The 26,001-nt window shown below is 42.7% G+C and overlaps 1 protein-coding gene across 2 annotated transcripts; it reads left to right on the plus strand.

Moving 5' to 3' along the window:
* The first annotated feature begins 11,782 nt into the window (after window positions 1–11,782).
* LOC111951755 (L-threonine ammonia-lyase-like) lies at window positions 11,783–25,664 on the plus strand. Of its 2 annotated transcripts, none has more exons than XM_023969953.2 (11): window positions 11,783–12,023; window positions 17,218–17,578; window positions 17,870–17,986; window positions 18,335–18,576; window positions 18,759–18,924; window positions 19,051–19,153; window positions 19,284–19,359; window positions 20,610–20,735; window positions 20,948–21,115; window positions 21,624–21,681; window positions 25,434–25,664. In XM_023969953.2, exons 1-11 carry the CDS (start codon window positions 11,923–11,925, stop codon window positions 25,530–25,532), a joined length of 1,617 nt encoding a protein of 538 aa, XP_023825721.1. In that variant the 5' UTR covers window positions 11,783–11,922; the 3' UTR covers window positions 25,533–25,664. The 2 variants fall into 2 exon arrangements, with proteins under 2 accessions (XP_023825721.1, XP_023825720.1); XM_023969952.2 differs by having other exon boundaries at window positions 11,832–12,632.
* Window positions 25,665–26,001: the final 337 nt, after the last annotated feature.

Here is a 26,001-nt window from a genome sequence, read left to right on the forward strand (position 1 = left end):
AAAGCATGTAGAGGTCTGTAAATTTTATCATAGGTACACTTCAACTATGAGAGACGGAATCTAAAACAAAAATCCAGAAAATCACATTGTATGATTTTTAAGTAATTAATTTGCATTTTATTGCATGACATAAGTATTTGATACATCAGAAAAGCAGAACTTAATATTTGGTACAAGAAACCTTGTTTTGCAATTACAGAGATCATACGTTTCCTGTAGTTCTTGACTAGGTTTGCACACACTGCAGCAGGGATTTTGGCCCACTCCTCCCTACAGATCTTCTCCAGATCCTTCAGGTTTCGGGCTGCGCTGGGCAATACGGAGTTTCAGCTCCCTCAAAGATTTCTATTGGGTTCAAGTCTGGAACTGGCTAGGCCACTCCAGGACCTTGAGATGCTTCTTACGGAGCCACTCCTTAGTTGCCATGGCTGTGTGCTTTGTGTCGTTGTCATGCTGGGAAGACCCAGCCACGACCCATCTTCAATGCTCTTACTGAGGGAAGGAGTTTGTTGGCCAAGATCTCGCGATACATGGCCCCATCCATCCTCCCCTCAATACGGTGCAGTCGTCCTGTCCCCTTTGCAGAAAAGCATCCCCAAAGAATGATGTTTCCACCTCCATGCTTCACGGTTGGGATGGTGTTCTGGGTTGTACTCATACTTCTTCTTCCTCCAAACACGGCGAGTGGAGTTTAGACCAAAAAGCTCTATTTTTGTCTCATCAGACCACATTGACCTTCTCCCATTCCTCCTCTGGATCATCCAGATGGTCATTGGCAAACTTCAGACAGGCCTGGACATGCACTGGCTTAAGCAGGGGGACCTTGCGTGCGCTGCAGGATTTTAATTCCATGACGGCGTAGTGTGTTACTAATGGTTTTCTTTTAGACTGTGGTCCCAGCTCTCTTCAGGTCATTGACCAGGTCCTGCCGTGTAGTTCTGGGCTGATCCCTCACCTTCCTCATGATCATTGATGCCCCACGAGGTGAAATCTTGCATGGAGCCCCAGACCGAGGGTGATTGACCGTCATCTTGAACTTCTTTCATTTTCTAATAATTGCGCCAACAGTTGTTTCCTTCTCACCAAGCTGCTTGCCTATGTCCTGTAGCCCATCCCAGCCTTGTGCAGGTCTACAATTTTATCCCTGATGTCCTTACACAGCTCTCTGGTCTTGGCCATTTGGAGAGTTGGAATCTTGTTGATTGATGTGTGGACAGGTGTCTTTTATACAGGTAACGAGTTCAAACAGGTGCAGTTAATACAGGTAATGAGTGGAGAACAGGAGGGCTTCTTAAAGAAAAACTAACAGGTCTGTGAGAGCCGGAATTCTTACTGGTTGGTAGGTGGTCAAATACTTATGTCATGCAATAAAATGCAAATTAATATTTAAAAATCATACAATGTGATTTTCTGGATTTTTGTTTTAGATTCCGTCTCTCACAGTTGAATGTTACATCTCTCTCGTAAGTAGGAAAACCTGCAAAATCGGCAGTGTATCAAATACTTGTTCTCCCCACTGTATATATGGGGATGAGGTAGGTAGTTGGATGGGCTATTTACAGATGGGCTGTGTACAGCTGCAGCGATCGGTAAGCTGCTCAGATAGCTGATGCTTAAAATTAGCGAGGGAGATATGTCTCCAACTTCAACTTAAATTCGTTCCAGTCATTGGCAGCAGAGAACTGGAAGGAAAGGCGGCCAAAGGAGCAGTTGGCTTTGGAGATGACCAGTGAGATATACCTGCCGGAGCGCATGCTACGGGTGGGTGTTGTTATGGTGACCAGTGAGCTGAGATAAGRCGGAGCTTTACCTACCAAAGACTTATAGATGACCTGGAGCCAGTGGGTCTGGCAACGAATATGTAGCGAGGGCCAGCCGACGAGAGCATTCAGGTCGCGGTGGTGGATAGTATATGGGGCTTTGGTGACAAAACAGATGGCACTGTTATAGACTGCATCCAGTTTGCTGAGTAGAGTGTTGGAGGCTATTTTGTAAATTACATCACCGAAGTCGAGGATCGGTAGGATGGTCAGTTTTATGAGGGTATGTTTGGCAGCATGAGTGAAGGATGCTTTGTTGCGAAATAGGAACCCGATTCTAGATTTAATTTTGGATTGGAGATCCAGTAAAACTAGTAAAACTAAGTGCATGCTCTTCAACCAATCACTGCCCGCACCCGCCCGACTAGCATCACTACTCTGGACAGTTCTGACTTAGAATATGTGGACAACTACAAATATCTAGGTGTCTGGCTAGACTGTAAAGTGCTGTACAGAAACCCAGCCTAAAACCCCAAACAGCAAGCAATGCAGGTGTAGAAGCACGGTGGCTAAGAAAAACTCCCTAGAAAGGCCAAAACCTAGGAAGAAACCTAGAGAGAAACCAGGCTATGAGGGGTGGCCAGTCCTCTTCTGGCTGTGCCGGGTGAAGATTATAACAGAACATGGCCAAGATGTTCAAATGTTCATAAATGACCAGCATGGTCTGGAGAAGTACTCCAGATATAACAGACTGACCGTAGCCCCCCGACACATAAACTACTGCAGCATAAATACTGGAGGCTGAGACAGGAGGAGTCAGGAGACACTGTGGCCCCATCCAATGATATCCCCGGACAGGGCCAAACAGGCAGGATATAACACCCACTTTGCCAAAGCACAGCCCCCACACCACTAGAGGGATATCTTCAACCACCAACTTACCATCCTGAGACAAGGCTGAGTATAGCCCACAAAGATCTCCGCCACGGCACAACCCAAGGGGGGGAGATCACGTCAGTGACTCAACCCACTCAAGTGACGCACCCCTCCTAGGGACAGCATGGAAGAGCACCAGTAAGCCAGTGACTCAGCCCCTGTAATAGGGTTAGAGGCAGAGAATCCCAGTGGAGAGAGGGGAACCGGCCAGGCAGAGACAGCAAGGGCGGTTCGTTGCTCCAGAGCCTTGGAGGTAGTTTTGTGGCAACTAAAAAAAKGGGTTAAATATGTGTCCAAAAAACAAATATTTCCTGAGCTTTTTAATATCTAGATATAGGGCAGACACTTCAAAACTTTATTACTTATGATACATTTTTTGACTGTCTGTTTTACCAATTATGAATGTGGTATTCAATGTGTTTCTACGGACTATAGTAGTAAAGGCCAAATGCTATATATATATATATTAAGTAAATCAAATATCTAAATAATCCATGATTTTGATATGACTGATTTAGATATGTTTCTGCTTATAATTACCAACATTTTGGTAGGCTATTAGTCAACTTGTCTATAGTTGCATACATGCAGCTTCTCTTTTGTCATTATACAATGCATTCGGAAAGTATTCAGACTAATTTGTAAGTCGCTCTGGATAAGAGCGTCTGCTAAATGACTTAAATGTAAATGTAAATGTAATTGACTTTTTCCACATTTTGTTATGTTACAGCCTAGCCTTATTCTAAAATATATTTTTTTAATCCTCATCAATCTACACACAATACCCCATAATGACAAAGCAAAAAACAGGTTTWWAAAWAAAAAAAACTGAAATATAACATTTACATAAGGATTCACACCCTTTACTCAGTACTTTGTGGATGCACCTTTGGCAGCAATTACAGCCTCGAGTCTTCTTGAGTATGACGCTACAAGCTTGGCACACCTGTATTTGGGGAGTTTCTCCCATTATTCTCTGCAGCTCCTCTCAAGCTCTGTCAGGTTGGATGTGGAGCGTTGCTGCACATCTATTTTCAGGTCTCTCCAGGGATGTTCAATAAGGTTCAAGTCCGGGCTCTGGCTTGGCCACTCAAGGACATTTAGAGACGTGTTCCAAAGCCACTCCTGCGTTGTCTTGGCTRTGTTGCTTAGGTTGTTGTTCTGTTGGATGGTGAACCTTTGCGCCAATCTGAGGTCCTGAGTGCTCTGGAGTAGGTTTTCATCGAGGATCTCTCTGTACTTTGCTACATTCATATTTCCCTCGATCCTTACTAGTCTCCCAGTCCYTGCTGCTGAAACACATCCCCCCCAGCATGATGCTGCCACCACCGTGCTTCACCGTAGGGATGGTGCCAGGTTTCCTTCAGACTTGTCRCTTGGCATTCAGGCCAAAGAGTTCCATATTCGTTTCATCAATCTAAAGAATCTTGTTTGTCATGGTCTGAGTGACCTTTTGGTGCATTTTGGCAAACTTCAAAAGGGCTGTCATGTGCCTTTTACTGAGGAGTGGTTTCCGTMTGACCACTCTACCATAAAGGCCTGATTGGTGGAGTGCTACAGAGATGGTTGTCATTCTGGAAGGKTCTCCCATCTCSACAGAGGAACTCTGGAGCTCTGTCAGAGTGAACATCGGGTTCTTGGTCACCTCCCTGACCAAGGCCCTTCTCCCCCGATTGCTCAGTTTGGCCGGGCGGCCAGCTCTAGGAAGAGTCTARGTGGTTACAAATTTCTGCTGTAATTTTTTGGTACCCTTCCCCAGATCTGTGCCTCGACACAATCCTGTCTCGGCGCTCTATGGACAATTCCTTCGATCTCATGGCTTGTGTTTTTTCTCTGACATGGACTGTCAACTGTGGGACCTTATATAGACAGGTGTGTGCYTTTCCAAATCATGTACAATCAATTGAATTGACCACAGGTGGACTCCAATCAAGTTGTAGAAACATCTCAAGGATGATCAATGGAAACAAGATTGAACCTAGGTTGGTAGCTTTATCTACCTTCAGATTCATAGAACAGCTATGACAATGTTTGTATTGGTAGTATTATGAGTTGGGATTATGTCGGTTCAATGTTTAGCTAGCTAGCTAGCTACCTAGCTAGCTACATGTCTAAACAAAAGACTCTACTTCGGCTGGATTATTACATGACCCATGAAATAAACCAGGTGTGTCTGGGAGGGATTATGGCTATCTATTGTAATTCATGAACATGTGTCTAGACAATAGTGACCCATCCACCTAGATAGATGTGGCTGGGTGGTGGTTATAGCATTTCCTTCACATGACCCATCAATTTAGACAAGTGCATCTAATAATGATAAAATATTGATAAAATATTTTTATCTGGACACTTTCTGTTTTTGATATTGCTACTATGCAAGTAAACACTTCCCTGTACSGTGTACACCTTCTGTATTCTGTGCATGTGACAAATAAACATTTTACATTTACATTTTACATTTGATTTGATATAGTGTGTGTTTACCACATGGCCTCACATGGGAATCCTTAAAGAGATGGGTGGGGCTAAGGCTTAAGAGGGTGAGAACAATGCTGAATGGGTGTTGACAAAGCTCTCCAGTAGGTGTACCAAAACATTCAAGTGCCATTTTAGGGGTTAGGGGTTAAGTTTAGGGTTAGGTTTTCGGTTAAAATTAGGGTTAAAATTAGGGTTAGGGTAAGGGTTAGCTAACATGCTAAGTAGTTGCAAAGTACCTAAAAAGTAGTAAGTAGTTGCAAAGTTGCTAATAGTTCGAGATGAGATTTGAACACGCGATCTTTGGGTTGCTAGACGTTCGCGTTATTCGTTTTTGCCTTAAGTAACCTTCTGTCTTATGTAACCATACCAAACATGACATATCATACTAAATCAAAATCAAATCAAATTTTATTGGTCACATACATAGATGTTATTGCGAGTGTAATGAAATACTTGTGCTTCTAGTTCCAACAGTGCAGCAATATCTAACAAGTAATATCTAACAATTCCACAACAAATACCTAATACACACAAATCTAAGTAAAGGAATGGAATAAGAATATATAAATATATGGATGAGCAATGTCAGAGCGGCATAGGCTAAGATGCAATAGATAGTATAGAATACAGTATATACATATGAGATGAGTAATGCAAGATATGTAAACATTATTAAAGTGGCATTATTAAAGTGACTAGTGTTCTATTTATTAAAGTGGCCAATGATTTCAAGTATGTTTGTAGGCAGCAGCCTTTCTGTGCTAGTGATGGCTGTTTAACAATGGGATGGCCTTGAGATAGAAGCTGTTTTTCAGTCTCTCTGTCCCAGCTTTGATGTACCTGTACTGACCTCGCCTTCTGGATGGTAGCGCGGTGAACAGGCAGTGGCTCGGGTGGTTGTTGTCCTAGATTATCTTGTTGGCCTTCCTGTAACATTGTGTGCTGTAGGTGTCTTGGAGGGCAGGTAGTTTGCCCCCGGTGATGCGTTGTGCAGACCACACCAMCCTGGAGAGCCCTGTGGTTGTGGGCAGTGCAGTTGCCGTACCAGGGGGTGATACAGCCCGACAGGATGCTCTATATTGTGCATCTGTAAAGGTTTGTGCTTCCTGCCATCCAGGACCTCTATACCATGCAGCATCGGAGGAAGGCCCTAAACATTGTATAAGACTCCAGCCACCCAAGTCCTAGACTGTTCTCTCTGCTACCGCACAGCAAGTGGTACCTATGCACCAAGTCTGGAACCAAAAAGACCCTGAACAGCTTCTACCACCAAGTCATAAGACTGCTAAATAGTTAGCTAAATAATTAACCAAATAGCTACCCGGACTATCTGCATTGACCCTTTTAACACTAACTATTTTGACTCATCACATACTTTGCTGCTACTATTTATTATCTATCTTGTTGCCTAGTCACTTTAGTCCTAGTTATATGTACATACAGTATCTACCTCAATTACCTCGTACCCCTGCACATCGACTCGGTACTGGTAACCCGTGTATATAGCCAAGTTAGCGTTACTCATTCTGTACTCATTCTGTAGTTTGATACCGGAGCTCCGGAGGAGGCGTGGAAATCACAAAGCTGATTGTGGGCTACTAAAGCCAACGACTAACCGCTGCGCCACAGTTGTGATGAAAACTGTTTAAAAAACAACCAGCAGATGCCACTAATGTGCATTGTGAACCGATAATAAAGCTCAGACTAATTAACCGTTTTTCAAAACTTGAAAATAGGACCATGCCTCAGGACTACTTGGCCTGATGACTCCTGCCTGTCCCCTCTGTTATTGTGCTGCTGATCCAGTCTCTCTCGCTCTCTCTCGCTCTCTCTCGCTCTCTCTCTCTCTCTCTCTGGCCAACGATTTCTCTCTCTCTCTCTCTCTCTGATGTAAAAAGGGCTTTATAAAATTGATTGAGGTGTTATCTCATCAACGTTAATTAGACGTTGGCCCCATAGAGATATCAATCAGCAAACAAAATTGACCACAGTGAGTGTGCATTCCGAGACAAACAAACACCCATGTGTTAGTGGGCATTACTTGAAATGAAAATCGATTCCTTAAATCGCCAACATTCTTGTTTTGGAAAATACTGACTTCATGTTTTAAGTTATTCTACTTACACTTTTTAGTAAATTCTGGGACTATGTTATGTTTGTGACTACTACCGACTACGTTTTCAAGTTGGCTAGATCCAAGTTGGCTAGACTTCAAATTAGGAAATTGTTTAGTTGAATGAATGTTAGTTGAATTTGAAAAACAATGACTTTGCAACAACTAGCTGGGTTGAGCACACAGAGTTAAGTTTGCAGAGACCCGCAATGTAAAATACAGTGTTGGCTGTGTGTCTCATTATTACCCAGTGTACCTTTACGACTAAAACATTTATTTCAGAGGCTGAAAAATGATGAATTAAACCAGAAACAGTAAGAGAATTTGTTCTAACCATGAGTGAAACTGTTTTACCTGTTTATCTGGTCTGTTCAAATTGAATAGACTAAGTACAACATTAACATACTCATCTCAACCAAAATAAAAAATAAAAGTCATTTGTAAATAACTAAATAATTTCAGACAGGGAGCTATACTGAGAGGAACAGAGCCTCCCACCATCTAAGCCCCAATGCTCCAGGCTAGTGGGTGGCCGAGTGGTACACAGCCCATCAGCAAGGACCTTTGGTGAGGGAAGAGAGAGCCAGCAGTCACTTAGTTAATGCCAAGTCTCCTAGTTAAAAGCACTCTGCAGACCCTACAAAACCACATTGTCCTGCCAAAGGAATAGGTCAGCTCTGGATACCGGTTAACTCTTTGGCATAGACATGTCTCCCTATCAGTGTGTGTGTGTGTGTGTGTGTGTGTGTGTGTGTGTCCCTATGTGTGTGTGTGTGTGTGTGTGTGTGTGTGTGTGTGTGTGTGTGTGTGTGTGTGTGTGTGTGTGTGTGTGTCAGCCTCTGATGCCGTTGTGGCGGAGGCTACATCGAGGACAACACTCCTCGGTATCAGACGGATGCAGCTAGTGGACTGGCCTGAGGCTGCAGGGGAAACTTGCTGCTCTGGACTGTGCTGACCACTCTGTCTCTCATACCATGTACCAGAATGCTGGCCATTGGCGAGGACATTCTAACCTTTACTGTTAAGGCGAGGCTGCAAGTTCTACCAACAAAATGTAACCTAGCACTCTGGTACCCTACAAACCATGACCCATTTTGTATTCTACAAGAGTCAAATGTCACAGAGTCTGTTGCCCATGTTGTGAATGGTTGCTGTTCATTTGCAAGACATTACCACCTTGTCGATCTGATAGCCAGCGAGGTGAGACAGGTCGTCTCACTAACAGTACGCATCCATAAACATTATTGTGTAACAGGAAGCTGGTTTGATGTTGATGATGTGTTTTCCTATGTGCCAAATACGCCAGATGTTCTGGCGAGAGGGAGGTTCTCATTTTGAATGTGGGCTGCTCATTTGACGGCTACATGGAGCAGGCCTTTGCCGACAAACTTCTTAAATACCAGTATCCTTGAGTGTCCATGCATACAGGGACCTTTGAAATGTTTGGATCCTTTTGAATGTACATTTGATTGGTAGATTCAAATAAAGTATTTATAATGTGCGAGCGAGGTCGTGTGTACCGAGAAGATGGGAATCTACTGTCCTCATAAACCAAAATCAAYGGTGACCTTTGCCTCTGTTTTATCTCTTCTCTCAATGTTCTCCCCCTTCCTGCTGACAGAGTCTAGTCAGTCCCACTGATTCCCAAATTCACATATTGAAAACATAAAACATAAAATATTGCATTCTTTACTAGATAGTGTATGTTGCTATCTAAATCACAATGAGAAAATACAGTATTAGTCAAGTGAGTGTAAAATAATTGAAACAATATTCCGAAAGGATTTAAAGGGTGAAAATATAAGTTCTTTAACATAAAATAAAATACCTTTTCATTTTAGACTTAAAGGGATTCTCGGGTACTTTTGTATACTTTTTAGCCAGTAGATTTGAAAGTAGCTTTCACGGGAGAAAAGGGCTCCCCGACAATTGCGTTCTGCGTCACGTGCAAATATGTGCATCTCTCTCTCTCTCTCTTCCCTCTCTCTCTCTTCTCTCTCTCTCTCTCTCCCCCCCTGTGGTTGCATCTTGCTAGCTGTCACTCATATGGCGAGGGACTGAAGCTCATTGGCTGAACTCGAATTGCTAGGGGGCTGGCCAACGTGGGGGAAAATTAAAGGAAAATCGACAGAGAGAAAGAGAGGGTGAGGGTGGATGCAGGGATCATATCTCTCTCTCTTTCTCTCTCCCTTTCTCTCGGAAGGAGAGTTGCGTTTGAAGCACAACCAGGTTCCCCAATAGCCTTTCCAGGAACAACAGTGGGTGGCCTGCCAAGAGCGCCATCATCAGATAGACAGGGAGCTGTGCTGAATGGAACAGAGCCTCCCAGCCACCTAAACCCCAAAGCTCCAGGGTAGTGGTTGGCTGTGTCGTACACAGACCATCATCAAGGACAATTTAGTGGGGGAAGAGGGACAGCTTGCCCATGCTCAGTGTCTTAGTTCATGCCCAGTCTCCTAGTTAAAAGCACTCTGCAGACCCTACAAAACCCCATTGTCCTGCCAAAAGATTAGGCCAGCTCTGGATACCGGTTAACTATTTGGCAGAGACATGCCTCCTTTTCACTAACAAAGGGATTAGGGGTTAAATCTGGTGTGTGTGTGTGTGTTTGGTTTTCTGTCCTTGTGGGGACCAGAAGTACTCACAAGGAGATTAAAATAAGGACAATTCTGACAAGTGGGAACATTTATCTATTTTAGGCTTAGGGGTTATATTTAGGGTTACAATTAAGGTAAGGGGTCAAAGTTATGGTTAGGTTAAGAGTTAAGTTTTTATTAAGGTTAGGGTTCGAGGTTAAGGTTAGGGTTAGCTTAAGGAAAATAAGATTTTGAATGGGAATCAATTGTTAGGTCCCCACAACGATAGTAAAACAAACATGTGTGTGTTTATTTGTGTAGATGGGAGTGGGTATACTGTCAGTGAGAGATACAGAGATCTACTGTGCTCATAAATCAGTGGATAACCTTTGCTTCTGTTTTATCTCTTCTCTCAGTGTTCCTTTCCCACTGATTCCCAGATTCACATATTGAGAACATCAAATATTACACTATTTACTAGATAGTATGTTGCTGACTTAATCACACTGAGTGTAATAGTGTCATGAAATGACGAAGATAAAGTGATAACAAGGTCTTGTTGTTGTACATTCCACCATGAGATGCCTTGCTCACACCTTTTTTGCACCTGTGTATCGTGTATTTTTAAGCATTTCACTTACCCTTGTAAGGAGTTTCACGGTTTACTCATAGGAGCATCGCTGTCAACGTTGGAGTGTTATGATGGAGGGAATACGGGAGCACACCACTTACTGGAATTATCAACCCCTCATGAGAATGCAGGTATCAATAATTCAATGTACATTTCCATTGGCATTTGACCAGATTGAGGTGCGTATTAAAAGGCCATGGAAGCAACGTGTGCCAGAATGGTTCGGGATGGAGACAAGGAAGAAATTTGTGGAGTGGTTGAAAAATGAGTTTTAATGACTCCGACCTAAGTGTATGTAAACTTCCCACTTCCAACTGTACCTGCTATTGAGGGCTCACTGCTTTTAAAGTACTGACAATTGAAGTTGAAGATTTAAACATTACTGTRTCTATTGATTTGAAGACGGGACTGTTACTGTTTAAGAGGCTCATTCAGATGAGCGGACAGAACTTGAGTAAAACGAGGAGCGGCGATGAGAGGAGCAGGCTGGCTACCAGAGTTCCCCCATCCCCTAAAACATGTTCTTTCCTTTTGTGGAATCGATTCCACCCTAACCCCTTTAGTGGGTTGCCTACATCATTTTTGATACAATTCCAATCTACCTACTAAAGAAATCTTGACTCATGGTGTTTCATGGTTACTGTGGTTCCAAACTGGTCACAAGAACTCAACCCTTTTACTGTTAAGCGTCCTGGTGCTCCAAACCTCCACCAGGTGGTGTAGTCAGGTTTTTATGACGATAGTACAGAAATATGCAAATGAGTGAGCTATACAGCTATACTATCTGAAGTAAGTCAAAGGATGTGTTGATCCTCCATTGGCTGTGGGGGAAGTTGTAGGGGACATCTTCATACTAGTTTAGAAATCAGTGGTGGAGGAACCTTCTACCTTCTTATCCCGACCAACTGGGATCTGCCTGTTTAGAAAGCCAGTGCTCTCTCGCTCTGAAACACACACACACACTTTCCCATCTCTATCCAGGCCTGACCGGCCAGTCTCATCTCTGATCCTCCTAGTGTCTTTATTGACTGACTGCCCAAGCCCCCAGATCATTGTTCCCTAGATACACTGTAAGTCTAAATCTATCCCCTTAGAGCGTCTGATTAGCAACACGTCACAGACCTGGAGGTTTAATCCAGATCTTGGACTAGAATAGAGCCAAGGGGAGGGAGGGGCCATGGCTGGAGGCAGGTTGGATTTGAGGGCTGAGTGCCACCAGGCATGTACCCCAGGCTAATCCCGCCTTAAATAGCCTCAGGAAGGGATCTAGGGCAGCGCAGTTAACACCATGGGAGCGCTCTGAGCTGGCACACTGTCCAACACACTCCTGGACGTGCCACACACACAGGAGGAGCAGGGAGAGGACTTTTCGGAACTTATCTAGAGTGGATCCTTGGACTATAGCTGAAAAGTCTTTGGTCCAGGATGAACTTTGCCGCCCAGTTCATCTACGCCAACTACGCCGGTGATGGATCGCCCAGCAGAGTGGGATTCAACGACAGTGAGAATGACCCCTTCTGGCAGAGGTGGGACTCTACAGATTCATCACCAATCCCCTGCACCCCATTAGACACAGAGGGATTTCCCACCCGAGCCCTGGCTGTAGACGTACCCCCCCAACACCCTAAGGAACCAAATACTCCCACTGCCGCTTCTCCTGTAGTGACTCCTGCTGTGGCTCCTACTGCACCTCATGTTGCACCTCTTCCTGTTCTCCTTCATCCTTGTTCTGCACCTCTTCTCTCTCCCCAAGGTCAACTAATCCCACCGGCCACAACCTCCACTCTCCACCATCTTCCTTCTCCTCGTGCAAGGATATCTACCAAGTCCTCTAGAGCGACCAGCAAACCACTTCCTCATCATCCAGCACTTCCTGTCCCCAAATCTAACGGCATCTCCGATCCCTGTTGTTCTCCTCCTCCTCCACCTGAAACAGCACCTCCACCACCTCCACCTCGAGCTTCCCCTGCTCTCCCCAGGTCCACAGTAGTAGCCAAGGACCCCCTTAGATGTGTCCCTGCCCCTGTGATACCCTCTCCAGACCCGGGGAACAGATTTCTCTTGCCAGCCTTCCACGTTCTGGTATGCCTCCTCCTCCGCCTGGTTCTATCCTTCATCCTCTTCTTCCTCCCCAGGTAAACAGACTGGACACAGGGAAGGACATAAAGATAGAGAGAGAGAGCGATAAAGGAGAGAGCGAAAGACAGAGAGAAGCTTGGGGTCTTCCACATTCTGAGACAGTAGAAAGGAGACGGAGAGGTGGCATTACTGAAAGAAAGTGTGAAGGATTAAAGAGGCAAATGGTGTAGAAGGACATTAGTGTCCGAGGGTTAACTGGGGGAATGGGGTGAAAGAGTAAAGCAGCTCTTATGACTGAGTAGACGATATTAATAGAACGACTGGTTGTGAAACAGGAAACGGAGCCAAATACATTGGATATTGGGGAAATAGAATGTCAACAGAGTAACTCCACCTGGTGGTTCTATGTGCTAGTGCTGTTTGTATCTTGACGTCTTTGCTATGACTTAGCTCTTGGGAATTCTGTCCATGTGTGTACCAGTGGAGGCTGCTGAGGGGAGGACGGGTCATAATAATGTCTGGAACGGATTAAATGGAATGGCATCAAACACATGGAAACCATGTGTTTGAGATATTTGATACTATTCCGGTCCAGCCACTACCACGAGCCCGTCCTCCCCAATTAAGGTGCCACCAACCTCCTGTGGTGTATACACAATGGAAACTTAAAGTGAAGTTATATTTTACCAGCTGGTTTGAATTATGACATACGGTCTATCCATTTCAGTAGTGCATATAATGTGAGCAAAACTCAGTTACTTTTGAATAGGAGTCTCCCCAAAACATAATATATCATACAATAGCATGGATAGGAATGCATTAGGTTATTTAAATACAATGTAATGAATACTACATGTAGTTGCTATGAATGTTTATAAGGCAATGTTAGTAGGTGAATCTAATCCCCGGTCTAATCTAATCCCTTTATGTCTTTATAAATAGAGCTATAATTCTAAATGACCTGATTGCTGATAATATACAGTTGAAGTCGGAAGTTTACATACACTTAGGTTGGAGTCATTAAAACTTGTTTTTCAACCACTCCACAAATGTCTTGAGAACAAACTATAGTTTTGGCAAGTCGGTTAGGACATCTACTTTGTGCATGACACAAGTAATTTTTCCAGCAATTGTTTATTTCACTTATAATTCACTGTATCACAATTCCAGTGGGTCAGAAGTTTACATACACTAAGTTGCCTTTAAACAACTTGGAAAATTCCAGAAAATGATGTCATGGCTTTAGAAGCTTCTGACAGGCTAATTGACATAATTTGAGTCAATTGGAGGTGNTCTACCAAGTCCTCTACATCCACCAGTAAACCACTGCCTCATCATCCAGCATCTCCTGTCCCCAAATCTAAAGCCTCTAAAGCCCTCTCTGATCCCCATCCTCTTCCACCTGAACCAGCCCCTCCACCTCTTCGAGCCTCCCCTGCTCCTGCTCTCCCCTGGTCCACAGTAGCTGGCGCCACAATGGAAACTTAAAGTGAAGTTAAATTCTACCAGCTGGTTTGAATTATACCATGTAGTCTATCCATTTCAGCAGTGAATATTGTGAGCAAAATGTTGARGGATACAAAATAGTCTATTACTTAATGGTTAATGTCAGTGTCTCCTCAACATTATAAAGTAAATTATAGTGTACATTTTCTATGACTGCATGCATTAGGTGTTAAAAATTATTCCCAGAGTTGTATCAAGTTGGCTGGATGTCCTTTGGGTGGTGGATCATTCTTGATACACACAGGAAACTTAGGAGTGTGAAAAACCCAGCAGCGTTGCAGTTCTTCACACAAACCGGTGCGCCTGGCACCTACTACCATACCCCGTTCAAAGGCACTTAAATATTTTGTCTTGCCCATTCACCCTCTGAATGGCACACATACACGATCCGTCTCAATTGTCTCAAGGCTTAAAAATCCTTCTTTAACCTGTCTCTTCCCCTTCATCTACACTGACTGAAGTGGATTTAACAAGTGACATCAATAAGGCATCATAGCTTTCACCTGGAGTCACCTGGTCAGTCTGTGTCATGGAAAGAGCAGGTGTTCTTGATGTTTTGTATACTCAGTGTATAGTGGATAATATCCTGTAACTATCTACCATAAACACAAAAACATGGTTAGATTGGTTCTCTTTGGGGGTTTAGGCTGGGTTTCTGTATATGCGCTTTGTCACATGTGCTGATGTAAAAAGGGCTTCATAAATAAATGTGATGTTTGAAATATATTATCGATCTAATTGGCAATTATCCGAACAATTCGACAATGTTTTGACATGAAGAAAAAGTAATTACATGATTTTATTACTATTATATTCAGTATTGGTATTAATAATAATCCAATTAAATYAACAATAAGCGTCTGTCTGATTCTACATTACTCATCACATGCTATATTTGGTAACATACATGACACCCAGCGTTATAACACGGTCATAACCATGACATGTCACAACAGCTGACATTAGTTGTCATAACCTGTCATAATATGGTTATAACACTGTCATGACCCATATATTTACACCTGTTGTGACATCTATTGTGTTATTTTATGGCTGTTATGACACCTACATAAGAGTGTAAAAACTCACAAAATCTACCACCATAGTTATTTTATGGCTGGTTATGACACCTACGTAAGAGTGTAAAAACCCACAAAACCTACCACACAAGGCAAAACATTCCAAAAAACCATAGCCTAAAGTACATGTCAACAGTATGTTTGTTATCTGTAATATATATATATATCTTCATTTTTTATTTTATTGACCATATTAAATTAACATTTTAATTGTGCACACGTTAATGTCAGACATGCACCTACCCTAATGCTCTGTTGATGATGACTGGAATGAATGCAGGATAGGATTTCAGGAGCAGGACAAGACACCATCTTTGTACGTGATAGGCCTATCTGGCTTATATGATTATGATGGTCATAATGCTTCATGACAGTGTCATAAAGTGTATTTTCTTATTCCAAGTGAAGTGACACAGGATGGTCATAATGCTTCTTGACAGTGTCGTAAAGTGTATTTTCTTAGTCCAAGTAAAGTGACTCAAGGTGGTCATAATGCTTCATGACAGTGTCATAAAGTGTGTTTTCCACAAGTTATTTAAAATAGGATGAAAAAAAACATGACTGTAAAGAATTGATTACAACAACAAAGGATTTAAGAAGCAAACTTTCAAACGAAAATATACTTCTTGGCAGGGAAAAAACTCATTGGAATAAATGTGAGTTTTGACACTTATGTAGGTGTCATAACCAGCCTTTAATTTTATTTTAATTTTATTTATTTTTATTTCACCTTTATTTAACCAGGTAGGCAAGTTGAGAACAAGTTCTCATTTACAACTGCGACCTGGCCAAGATAAAGCAAAGCAGTTCGACACATACAACAACACAGGGTTACACATGGAATAAAACAAACATACAGTCAATAATATAGTAGAAAAATAAGTCTATATACAATGTGAGCAAATGCGGTGAGATAAGGGAGGTAAAGGCAAAAAAAAGGCCATGGTGGCAAATTAAATACAATATAGCAATTAAAACACTGGAATTGTAGATTTGACAGTAGATGAGTGTGGAAAGTAGAAATAATGGGGTGCAAAGGAGCTAAATAAAAAAATTAATACAGTAGGAGAATAACACAATATATGTCACAACAGGTGTAAATATATTGGTCATGACAGTGCTATGACCATGTTATGTCAAGTGTTACCCTATAGGTAATTCTTGTATGTACCAAAGACTGAGTTGAAAGACTATTCAATAATTATAAATAATGTGCAGACATTCTTTAACCAGATATGAAATGTATCAAGTAGAAGTGAAACTCTGAGAACAAGAAAGGTGAATCAATTCCTTCCAACCATTCCCTAACCTTAGAGCCCTGTGTGTGTGTGTGTGTGTGTGTGTGTGTGTGTGAGCAGGTGTGTATGCGTGCTTGAATATGTGTGTGGTTACTGGTGTACCTGGACATGGAAAGATCTGTGTAGATTATCTTATATTGTACAAAGAACAAGGTCACTGCCATCACTCCCAGATAATGTAAAGCAGTGGCTTATTCCCACGTGTTCACACACACGTACAGACCTTACTCCACAAAACCTCCACCCAGTCATTCAGAAGGCAAGGTGAACTGATTACCATATTATTTCCTATTAAATTCTTTCAGAAACAGAAATGACAAGGGTTAGGGGTCAATTTGGAATTGAGAAATTCTCTCCTCCTGCTCACTCTTGTCACTTTACATTATTAGAAAAAAAGGTGCTATCTAGAACCTAAAAGGGTTCTTTGGCTGACCCCATAGGAGAATCCGTTGAAGAACCCATTTTGGTTCCAGGTAGAACGCTTTTGGTTCTACCTGGAACCTTTCGGCTTCCATGTAAAACCTTTTCCACAGAGGGTTCTAGATGGAACCAAAACATGGTCCTACCTGGAACCAAAAACGGTTCTCCTATGGGGACAGCCGAAGAACCCTTTTGGAACCCTTTTTCCTGAGRGAGTGCAGCCAATTGCTGAGACTGTTGACCTGAAATTCATGTGTATAACGGTACGAGCTTTATCCAACACTACAGAAATCCAACCACTACTCTTCAAGCCCTGTTTCTCTCCCTCTCTCCGCCAGCGAGGAGCAGCGTCTTGGGCCAACTAAACAGGGCTGCTCCACCTCCTCCAAGAGTACCTGCAACAAGGACGCCCCGGTCTGTAACGGGGTTGCGGGCTGGCGGCCCACCCTCATCCACCCGGAGCGCCTGAAGGACTTTGGTATTGAGGAGGAGGAGTGCCTCAATGGGGAAGTCAAAACGTTCGAGACCAAGGTGGTGGGCGCCSCTGAGATCCAGCTAATGGACCCACCCAAGACTAACAAGAAGAGAGGCAGCGAGCGCAAAGCAGTCCCACCACCCAAGCCTGAGTACCTCCGCTTCGAGGACATCAGTGCTGCAGCCTTCAAAATCCAGTCAGTGATGCAGAAGACCCCTTGCACGGTATGCCAGCTCCAGTTCAGAGCCTTCTGTACACCCTTAGAAAAAAGGTACTACCTAGAACCATAAAGGGTTCTTTGGAAGTCCCCGGCCTGTAGGAGTCTAGGAGAACCATTTTGTATCCAGGTAAAACCTTTTTACCAAAGGGTTCTTAAAAAAAAATATTTTGTGGAGGGACGGTCAAATAACCTTTTTATTCTAGGTAGTAGTTTGTTTTCCAAAAGTAAATACTTTAGATGATGGCTCCTGCTTCATGCAGAAGCTTATTAGCATTCTGCTTCTTTGTGTTCCCAGTACTCCAGACTGTCCAAACAGTATGGCATGGAGATCTTCCTAAAGAAGGAGCAGCTCCACTACACAGGCTCCGTAAAGGAGAGAGGTGTTTTATACCGTCTCACCTCCCTCAACCAGGTATGAATCCCAATGAATTTCCCAAATCATCACAGCTGGGGAACAGCTCATTTATCAAAACAAGTAACCAACAAGCTAACAAGTAGCTTACACATAGGGTTGCAAAATTCCTGGAACKTTCAATAAATTACCTGTTTTTCCCGAAATCCCAGTTGGCAGAGTCCCGGAATCGGGAGGGAATAAGCAGGAAATCCGGAACCTACTAACCAGGATTTCTGGAAAACCAGGGAATTTAWTGAAGGTTCCAGGAATTTTGCAACCCTGCTAACAAGAAGCTAACAAGAAGCTAACAAGCAAAATAAATAATAATCATTTTAACAGTTAGCTAACTCCTATCCCTCTCCACAGGAGCAGCAGAAGAAGGGGGTGATCGTAGCTAAAGACTGTAGCTTCTCCATGGCCGTGGCTCACCATGCGGCGGAGTTGAGGATCCCAGTATTTGTCATCATGCCAGCCAGCTGTGCCCAGCCCCACCTCAGGATATACCGAGACTATGGCGCCATGGTCATCTCCTACGGTAGTACCGCCAGGGACTCCCTGAACCACGCCCGCCACCTGGCCAAGGAGAACGGATACCTCTGCCTGGAAGAGTAAGTCACCTTGGACTGCTTTGGTGGTTACCCCACATAGATGGGTGCCAGTCCCATAGCTCTCCTTTGTCTCAAAACATGTACTGTACAGTGGGGACAATGTGACCCTGGTACATGGACACATGGTTATATTGTATCTCTCTCGCTTTCTATTTTCTCTCTTCCTCTTCTGTCTCTCTCAGGGATGATAGTGCTGAGTACTTAGCAGGGCTGGGCACTGTAGGCATGGAGATCTATGAGCAGGTGCCCAAACTAGATGCAGTCATTGTGCCCACAGGTGGGCAGTGTAGTCTACTGGTCAGTACAGCAGCAGCCATCAAACACCTCAACTCACGCATCACTGTCATAGTAAGTGTTTCCTCACTCTCAATATTTGTTTAGTGTACTATTGTCACAGTGAGTAAGTTGTAACCATGCTCTCCAAAATCTCCCAAAATAATATTTGGGATTCATGTACCATGTTCTCTTTGACAGGGAGTTGAACCAGAAGGATTCCCGCTGCTACTACAGTCCCTCAAAACAGGCAGCCCRGTGACTAGTGAACTTTACAGCATCCCCAACAAGAAGCTTTATGGAGGTACTGTGCCCTTGTACCCCTGTAGGCTATCTGAGCTTTAATCTACTTCCTGTGATATGGTCTATCTTTTTCTTAAATAGATATCAATTGTCATGGCACTACTCACTGAACCTAACGCCTCTATCCCCAGATCTATTTGAGCACTCACTGGGGACCCACACCTTCCAGCTGGCTAAGAAATTTGTGGACAAAGTCATTACTGTCAGGTACTACATCTCTATGGAAGGGGCAGGTAATCTCTCACCACACATTTGCCATAGTCATAGTTTTCTACATATATGGACATAGACGTCCCTCAGTTCCCCAGGGCCCTGAGTTTCCAGGACTTTCCAGGTAGCACTAATGCTCCCAACTTTAAAAAGGTTAGAAGCACAAAGGATTTAAGAGCACCAGAAAAGTGATTAGGCCCATATGAATCCTATCTTGGAGGAGCTATCCAAGATCCCCTTTCCTTTCTTTCAGGGCCATCTTACTGGGCAAGTTACCAGGTTGTTAGCCAGCTAGGTAACATGAGTTAGCGGCCCGCTTGACAGGGTTTATGAAATGATCAAATGTGACCTGAGAATCTGCAGTAGGCAGGAAAAAAATGTAGCTCCTGTCATATGAGTTATATATTTTGAACGGTTTGGGCTAGAGACTAGCAGTTCTATGCATTGCAAAGGTGCAACCATGGTTCTCACAGGTGGGGTGCAAAGGGAAGTGAACACTCGCTCTCCAATCAAGGTGCATGAACTAAGGAGCAAACAGAGTGTTAAAAGCTCAAATGTGTCTCTGCCTTTTACAGATAGAAAAAAAGGAAGCTTTTGTATATTTCTACATGGTCTCTTATGGGTTCAGGGACTAATCACAATGGGAATAAAACTCAAAACGTGTGATTAGTTGCAATAATCCAACCAATAGCCGGTCATTTTTAAATATTTAAAAGTCTCCTTTATTTTTGTCTGTACGACCTAGATAAAATCTAAGGGCCGAAGTTGGTTAAACTTCTAGTAATAAACAAGCACTTAAGAGTAGCTGAATTTCCTCTCACTCTCACAGATGAGGTGAAATTATACAATCTATTGACTTTGCTCGCTGCAATATGATACAAATGTAACAACAGCCAGAGCGCAGCGGACAAGAGACACAAATGTAACAACTTAAAAAATATATATATATTTAACCTTTATTTAACTAGGCAAGTCAGTTAAGAACAAATTCTTATTTACAATGACGGCCTAACTTAGCTTGTTGCGCCTAACGACACAAATATAATTTTGCCATTCAATGTATTATCTGGGTGAATATGTTTCCAGACCCACTTCCAGCTCGTACAGCTAAATATTTAGGAGCATATGGGAGCAAAATGGTCTCAAATTAGAGCCCAGAGTGCAGTAGTGTTTTGATGATATTGTCCTTCAGCACTGTTGTTGTTCTCTCTCTCTGAGACTCCCTGACCTCTATCTCTTCTTCTCAGAGAGGAGGACTCTCTGGTAGCCATGCTGAGGTTCCAGGAGTTTGAACGCTCCACAGTTGACACAGAGGGAGCCATGGGACTAGCGGCCATCTTGGCTGGGCAACTACCAGAGCTAAAGGGCAAAAGGTGGGTTTACACACTGTCAGGGTGTTTTTACTGTACCAAAACATAGGAGTGAATCCTAAGACTTAGCCTCCCATTGACATATTGTAAATGCATGACTAAAGGACAATTGGACTTGAATGGAAATTAGGATTCACACCATAGTGTCCAAAATGTAACCTGTTGATATTCCGATGAACTGATTCTGCATCTATCTCCTTGTCTGCCCRCTGCAGGGTAGCTGTGGTGGTTAGCAGTGCTAACATGGAGTTGGACCTGATCAGACAGTGTGTTGACCGCGCCCTGGTTCTGGATGACCGCGTCAGCAAGTTCACAGTGCAGCTGGGGGACTTTCCGGGGGACTTGGCCAAGCTACTGGACATGCTGGCAAGAGAGGACATCAAGTGAGCTAAACACTAACAGATGAACAGAGTTATGACCTATACTGTACATTTGAATATAAATACCCTAGTGTATAAGAGGTTGATTACTCTCTATTTATCTGAAACACACACACATCATACACAGATATCAGTGTGTGGACATACAGTCGGACAATAACCCAGTACTGCCAGAGCTTATTAATCAACAAATTCCTGATATCTGTGCTACATATGGATGGAGATGAGTGTGTATAGTTAGATTACGGTGTGCATATTTAGACAACTCTCTCTTAGTGACAGTAATGCCACTGTGACCAATCTGACCCTGTTCCCCCACATCCAATCACATCAGAATAAGCTACAGGACAGGAGGAGGCTTTAACTGGCAGGATGATCAGTCTGGACATACAAATCCTCTAACACAAAGAACAATGTGAATTTAGTCTGCTCCTCTCTTCCTTCTCATCCACTGTTTCTTTGTCTTGTTCTTTTCATCCTCCATCTCACTATCTCTCTTTTTCTCTCTCAGGTTGTTGGATATTTGCCACCGGAGACACAGTGACAAAGGCGATCTCTTCAAGGCCCAGGTACGACAGCCTTAGCCTTCTTCCCACCTCCCTCGCCTCTTCCTACCGAAATCCACTCAACTGCTTCTCCAATGACTGTATATATGAAGCATTTCTCACACTGCCGTTGCCATTCAAACCCTGGCTCGTTGCTGCTGTGTTGGCAGTGCAGGGTGGTGTGAGATAAGTGGTGGATTCCGGGTACAGTGCTGCTAGACAATGTGTCAATATGTGATTGATTTGGAAGTGGTTTATGACTCAGAATTTCTGATTGAGCCGTTGCCTACTAATGTCATGCATGATTTAAAGTTCTAGATGTGTGATGTCAACTGACTGTAAAGTTGGTAGCTGTAAAATAATGTATGTAAAGGTAGAATATTATGTTACCACAATGTAGCAGATTAAGGATAGYCATAGAATTGAGACAGACTGGAGTCAATTGGGACTTCAGGTGCGTTGAGTGTGTTGGGAGCGTGTTGGGTCGCAGGTTGACATAAAGTCCAGTCAACTTTGTTCTAAGGGCAGAAAGAATCTGATAGGTTTAGGGCAGAACAAATCTATTTCTTGAACTGCATTGTTGGTTAAGGGCTTGTAAATAAGCATTTCACGGTAAGGTCTTCACCTGTTTAATTCGGCGCATGTGACAAATAAAATTTGATTTGATTAATGTCATCAAAAAAAGCATAACCTTCATAATTTATAAAGGTCATGTTAACTAACTGATATTATCTCATAGAACTTATAAGATCTCCTAAGCCTGTTACCTCAGACCTTATTTTTTGGCATTTATCCCAAAACCCTATTCTTTCCCCATTTATTTTCCCCATAGGAATGGTTRAAAGAACCAGAAGTAACTCATTTCCGTTTTTTAGAACTACAAGCTGGCGGCTCTATTAACATTTGATGGGGAATATTTAAACAATGCTATGTAACCTAATGTCTAGAAGTAAAACAATTTTCAAAATTCTAAAGGTTGACCTAACTCTAAAGATTTGGCTCTGGGTGGAGTTTAACAGACGCACAACTTTTGAAAACATGGCGCAGGTTAGAACTCAGAATCTTGTAAATAAAACTTTCATTTACATGTTGTAACGTTTTGAAATCATTATTGTGCTACAGTAGTCAGACAAATGTGACAATATCTCTACGGTACAACTGGTCTCCTGACTTGAAGCAAACAATAACGACCATGGTCGCTACAAGACCATGGTGCTTGCCTACGGAGCTGTGAGGGGAACGGCACCTCCGTACCTTCAGGCTCTGATCAGGCCCTACACCCAAACAAGGGCACTGCGTTCATCCACCTCTGGCCTGCTCGCCTCCCTACCTCTGAGGAAGTACAGTTCCCGCTCAGCCCAGTCAAAACTGTTCGCTGCTCTGGCACCCCAATGGTGGAACAAACTCCCTCACGACGCCAGGTCAGCGGAGTCAATCACCACCTTCCGGAGACACCTGAAACCCCACCTCTTTAAGGAATACCTAGGATAGGATAAAGTAATCCTTCTAACCCCCCCCCCCTTAAAAGAGTTAGATGCACCATTGTAAAGTGGTTGTGGATATCATACGGTGAATGCACCAATTTGTAAGTCGCTCTGGATAAGAGCGTCTGCTAAATGACTTAAATGTAAATGTAATAAAATGTAGCAAACTAGCAACAACGTGCTAAGCTAATCAGAGCAAGCTGTCAAATATAGGTGTCAAATATAAAAGAAAGTCAGCTAGCATTTTCTTCATTGAAATGTTAAAGGTGCAATATGTAACTTTTTTGGCAATGTGACCAAATTCACATAGAAATGTGAGTAATAGATCTGTCATTCTCATTGAAAGCAAGTCCAAGAAGCGGTAGCTCTGTTCTATGTGCACTATTTCTATGCTTCCAGTTCTTAAGTTTAGTTTTGCGTCTTTTACTTTTGGTTTTGTACACCTGTCTCTTATACACATCTAGATGTGTATAAGAGACAGACACTAAACTGAACTAGTGGGCTAAGCAAATGATAAATCAGTAAATTAGAAAATTATATGGAGCAAAAATAATTGGTAAGATAATAAATTAGAAATTGGAATACCCTGTTTAAATGCTGCTCCAGGGGCAGTAATATTAGTTTGGGTGAAGATAACCATAGGATAAAACGTAGATAAGTCATGGCTGCCTCTAGGGCAGTAAATACTACTTTTTGAGCTTGAAGTCTGCCCTTAGGACACCAAAGTGATCTTAGTCCAAACTAACATTTCTGCCCCTGGAAAAGCATTTAAACAGTGCATTCAAATGGCTGCCCCGAGTGCAGTTCAGACTTTTTAAAATTACCTTTTGTGCTTGAAGTCTGTCCTTATGGCCTCAAGCCATAAGTAGTTTGACCCAAACTAACATTTCTGCCCCAATGGCAGCATAAACTGTGACTTGCTAGCTATTTCTATTTTATGATTCAACATTAGTAGGAGATAGCTTAGCATTTTACGTTTCTGTCCCCAGGGAAGCATAACAGTCCATTCAAATTGTTCAGTTTAAATGGCTTATTCAATTAAATATTTTGATAAAGTGTGATCTGATTAACTAGTATATTTGAGACCTAGCTAGCTAGCTAGTTCTATTCTATGACTCAACATTAGTAAGAGATAGCTTTCTGCTAGCCAACTAGCTCTGTTTAGCTTAGATTTCTACTCGGCTGCCCCCGGGGCAGCATAACTGTCCATCCCCGTTTTTTAAAGTTTATATAGCTTATTCAATAAAGCAAATGTTAGCTGACTTCCTATATATTAACTAGCGCTATCTATTTAATCAACATGAGTAGCTAAGAGGTTGCTAAATGCTTAGCTAGCAAGCATGCTCTGATTCGTTTAGCATGTTGCTGCTAGCTTGCGACATTTTACTATTTGCCTCAAGTCAGGAGACCAGTTGCATTTTAGAGATATTGTCACATTTGTCTGACTACTGTAAAACAATAAGGATTTCAAAATGTTACAACATGTAAATGTAAGTTTCATTTACAAGATTCTGAGTTCTAACCTACGCTATAAGGGCACAAGGTGAGACCCAAATGCAGACACAGGAGGCAGATGGTAGAGCTTCGATATTTATTATAACAAAGGGAATAGGCAAAGGCAGGAGGGGGACAGGCGAGAGTTCATAAACCAGGAATAAATCAGAGTCCAAACAGTACCAGACGATAGGCAGTCTCGAGGTCGGGCCAGGCAGGGGTCAGAAACCAGATATGAGTACAAAAACAGTACAAGGGGAAAGGCAGGCTGGTAGTCGGAACAGAGAGATTGGTCAGGCAGGTGGGTTCGGAGTCAGGACAGGCAAATGTCGAAACCAGGAGGATGAGAAACAAACAGAGTGGGGAAAAATAGGAACAAGGAAAAACGCTGGTTGACTTGGCAAACAAGACAAACTCGCGAGAGTTCAGGAAACACAGGGATATATAATAAGCGACACCTGTAGGGGGTGGAGACGATCACAAGGACAGGTGAACCAGATCAGGGTATGACACTACGCAATGCTTTCAAAAAGTGTGCATCTGTTAACTCTGCCCATTGACCCTAAACCAATCAGATTATTTCTGCCCTTAGAAATAAATTGACTACACTTTATGTCAATCTGCTGTTGGCAGGACAGATGCTACAACCACATAGCAATGGTACGTTCTAAACGTGTATGAGTGAGTCAATGTACAATTAGTTTAAACACTCCAATGTTTGGATACAGTTGACAGTCTGTGTATGTAGCACTAGCAGTGAGAGATTATTAGGATTAAATCTGTGTTGTGTGCCCACAGGTGGAGTGTGTAGTGGAGACCAGGGATAAGACACAGAGCATTCAGCTCCGCAGGATACTGTCTGAGCGCTACCCCACACTACACTGGCTGGACCGGTGATCAACACTTGTCATGGCTCTCAATCTGACCACCCACACACAGAGAAAGCACGTACACGCATGTACAGTACCAGTCGAAAGTTTGAACACACCTACTCATTCAAGGGTTTTTATTTATTTTACTATTTTCTACATTGTAGAATAATAGTGAAGACATCAAAACTATGAAATAACACATATGGAATCATGTAGTAACCAAAAAAGTGTTGTGTTGAATGCCAAGAGTATGCAAAGCTGTCATCAAGGCATAGGGTGTTTACTTTGAACAATCTAAAATCTAAAAGATATTTTGATTTTGTTTAACACTTTTTTGGTTACAACATGATTCCATATGTGTTATTTCATAGTTTTGATGTATTCACTATTATTCTACAATGTAGAAAATAGTCAAATAAAGAAAAACCCTTGAATGAGTAGGTGTGTCCAAACTTTTGCCTGGTACTGTATGTATGCACATACGTCACACCCAC

This window comes from Salvelinus sp. IW2-2015, linkage group LG25 (assembly GCF_002910315.2).
Source record: "Salvelinus sp. IW2-2015 linkage group LG25, ASM291031v2, whole genome shotgun sequence".
Taxonomy (NCBI): domain Eukaryota; kingdom Metazoa; phylum Chordata; class Actinopteri; order Salmoniformes; family Salmonidae; genus Salvelinus; species Salvelinus sp. IW2-2015.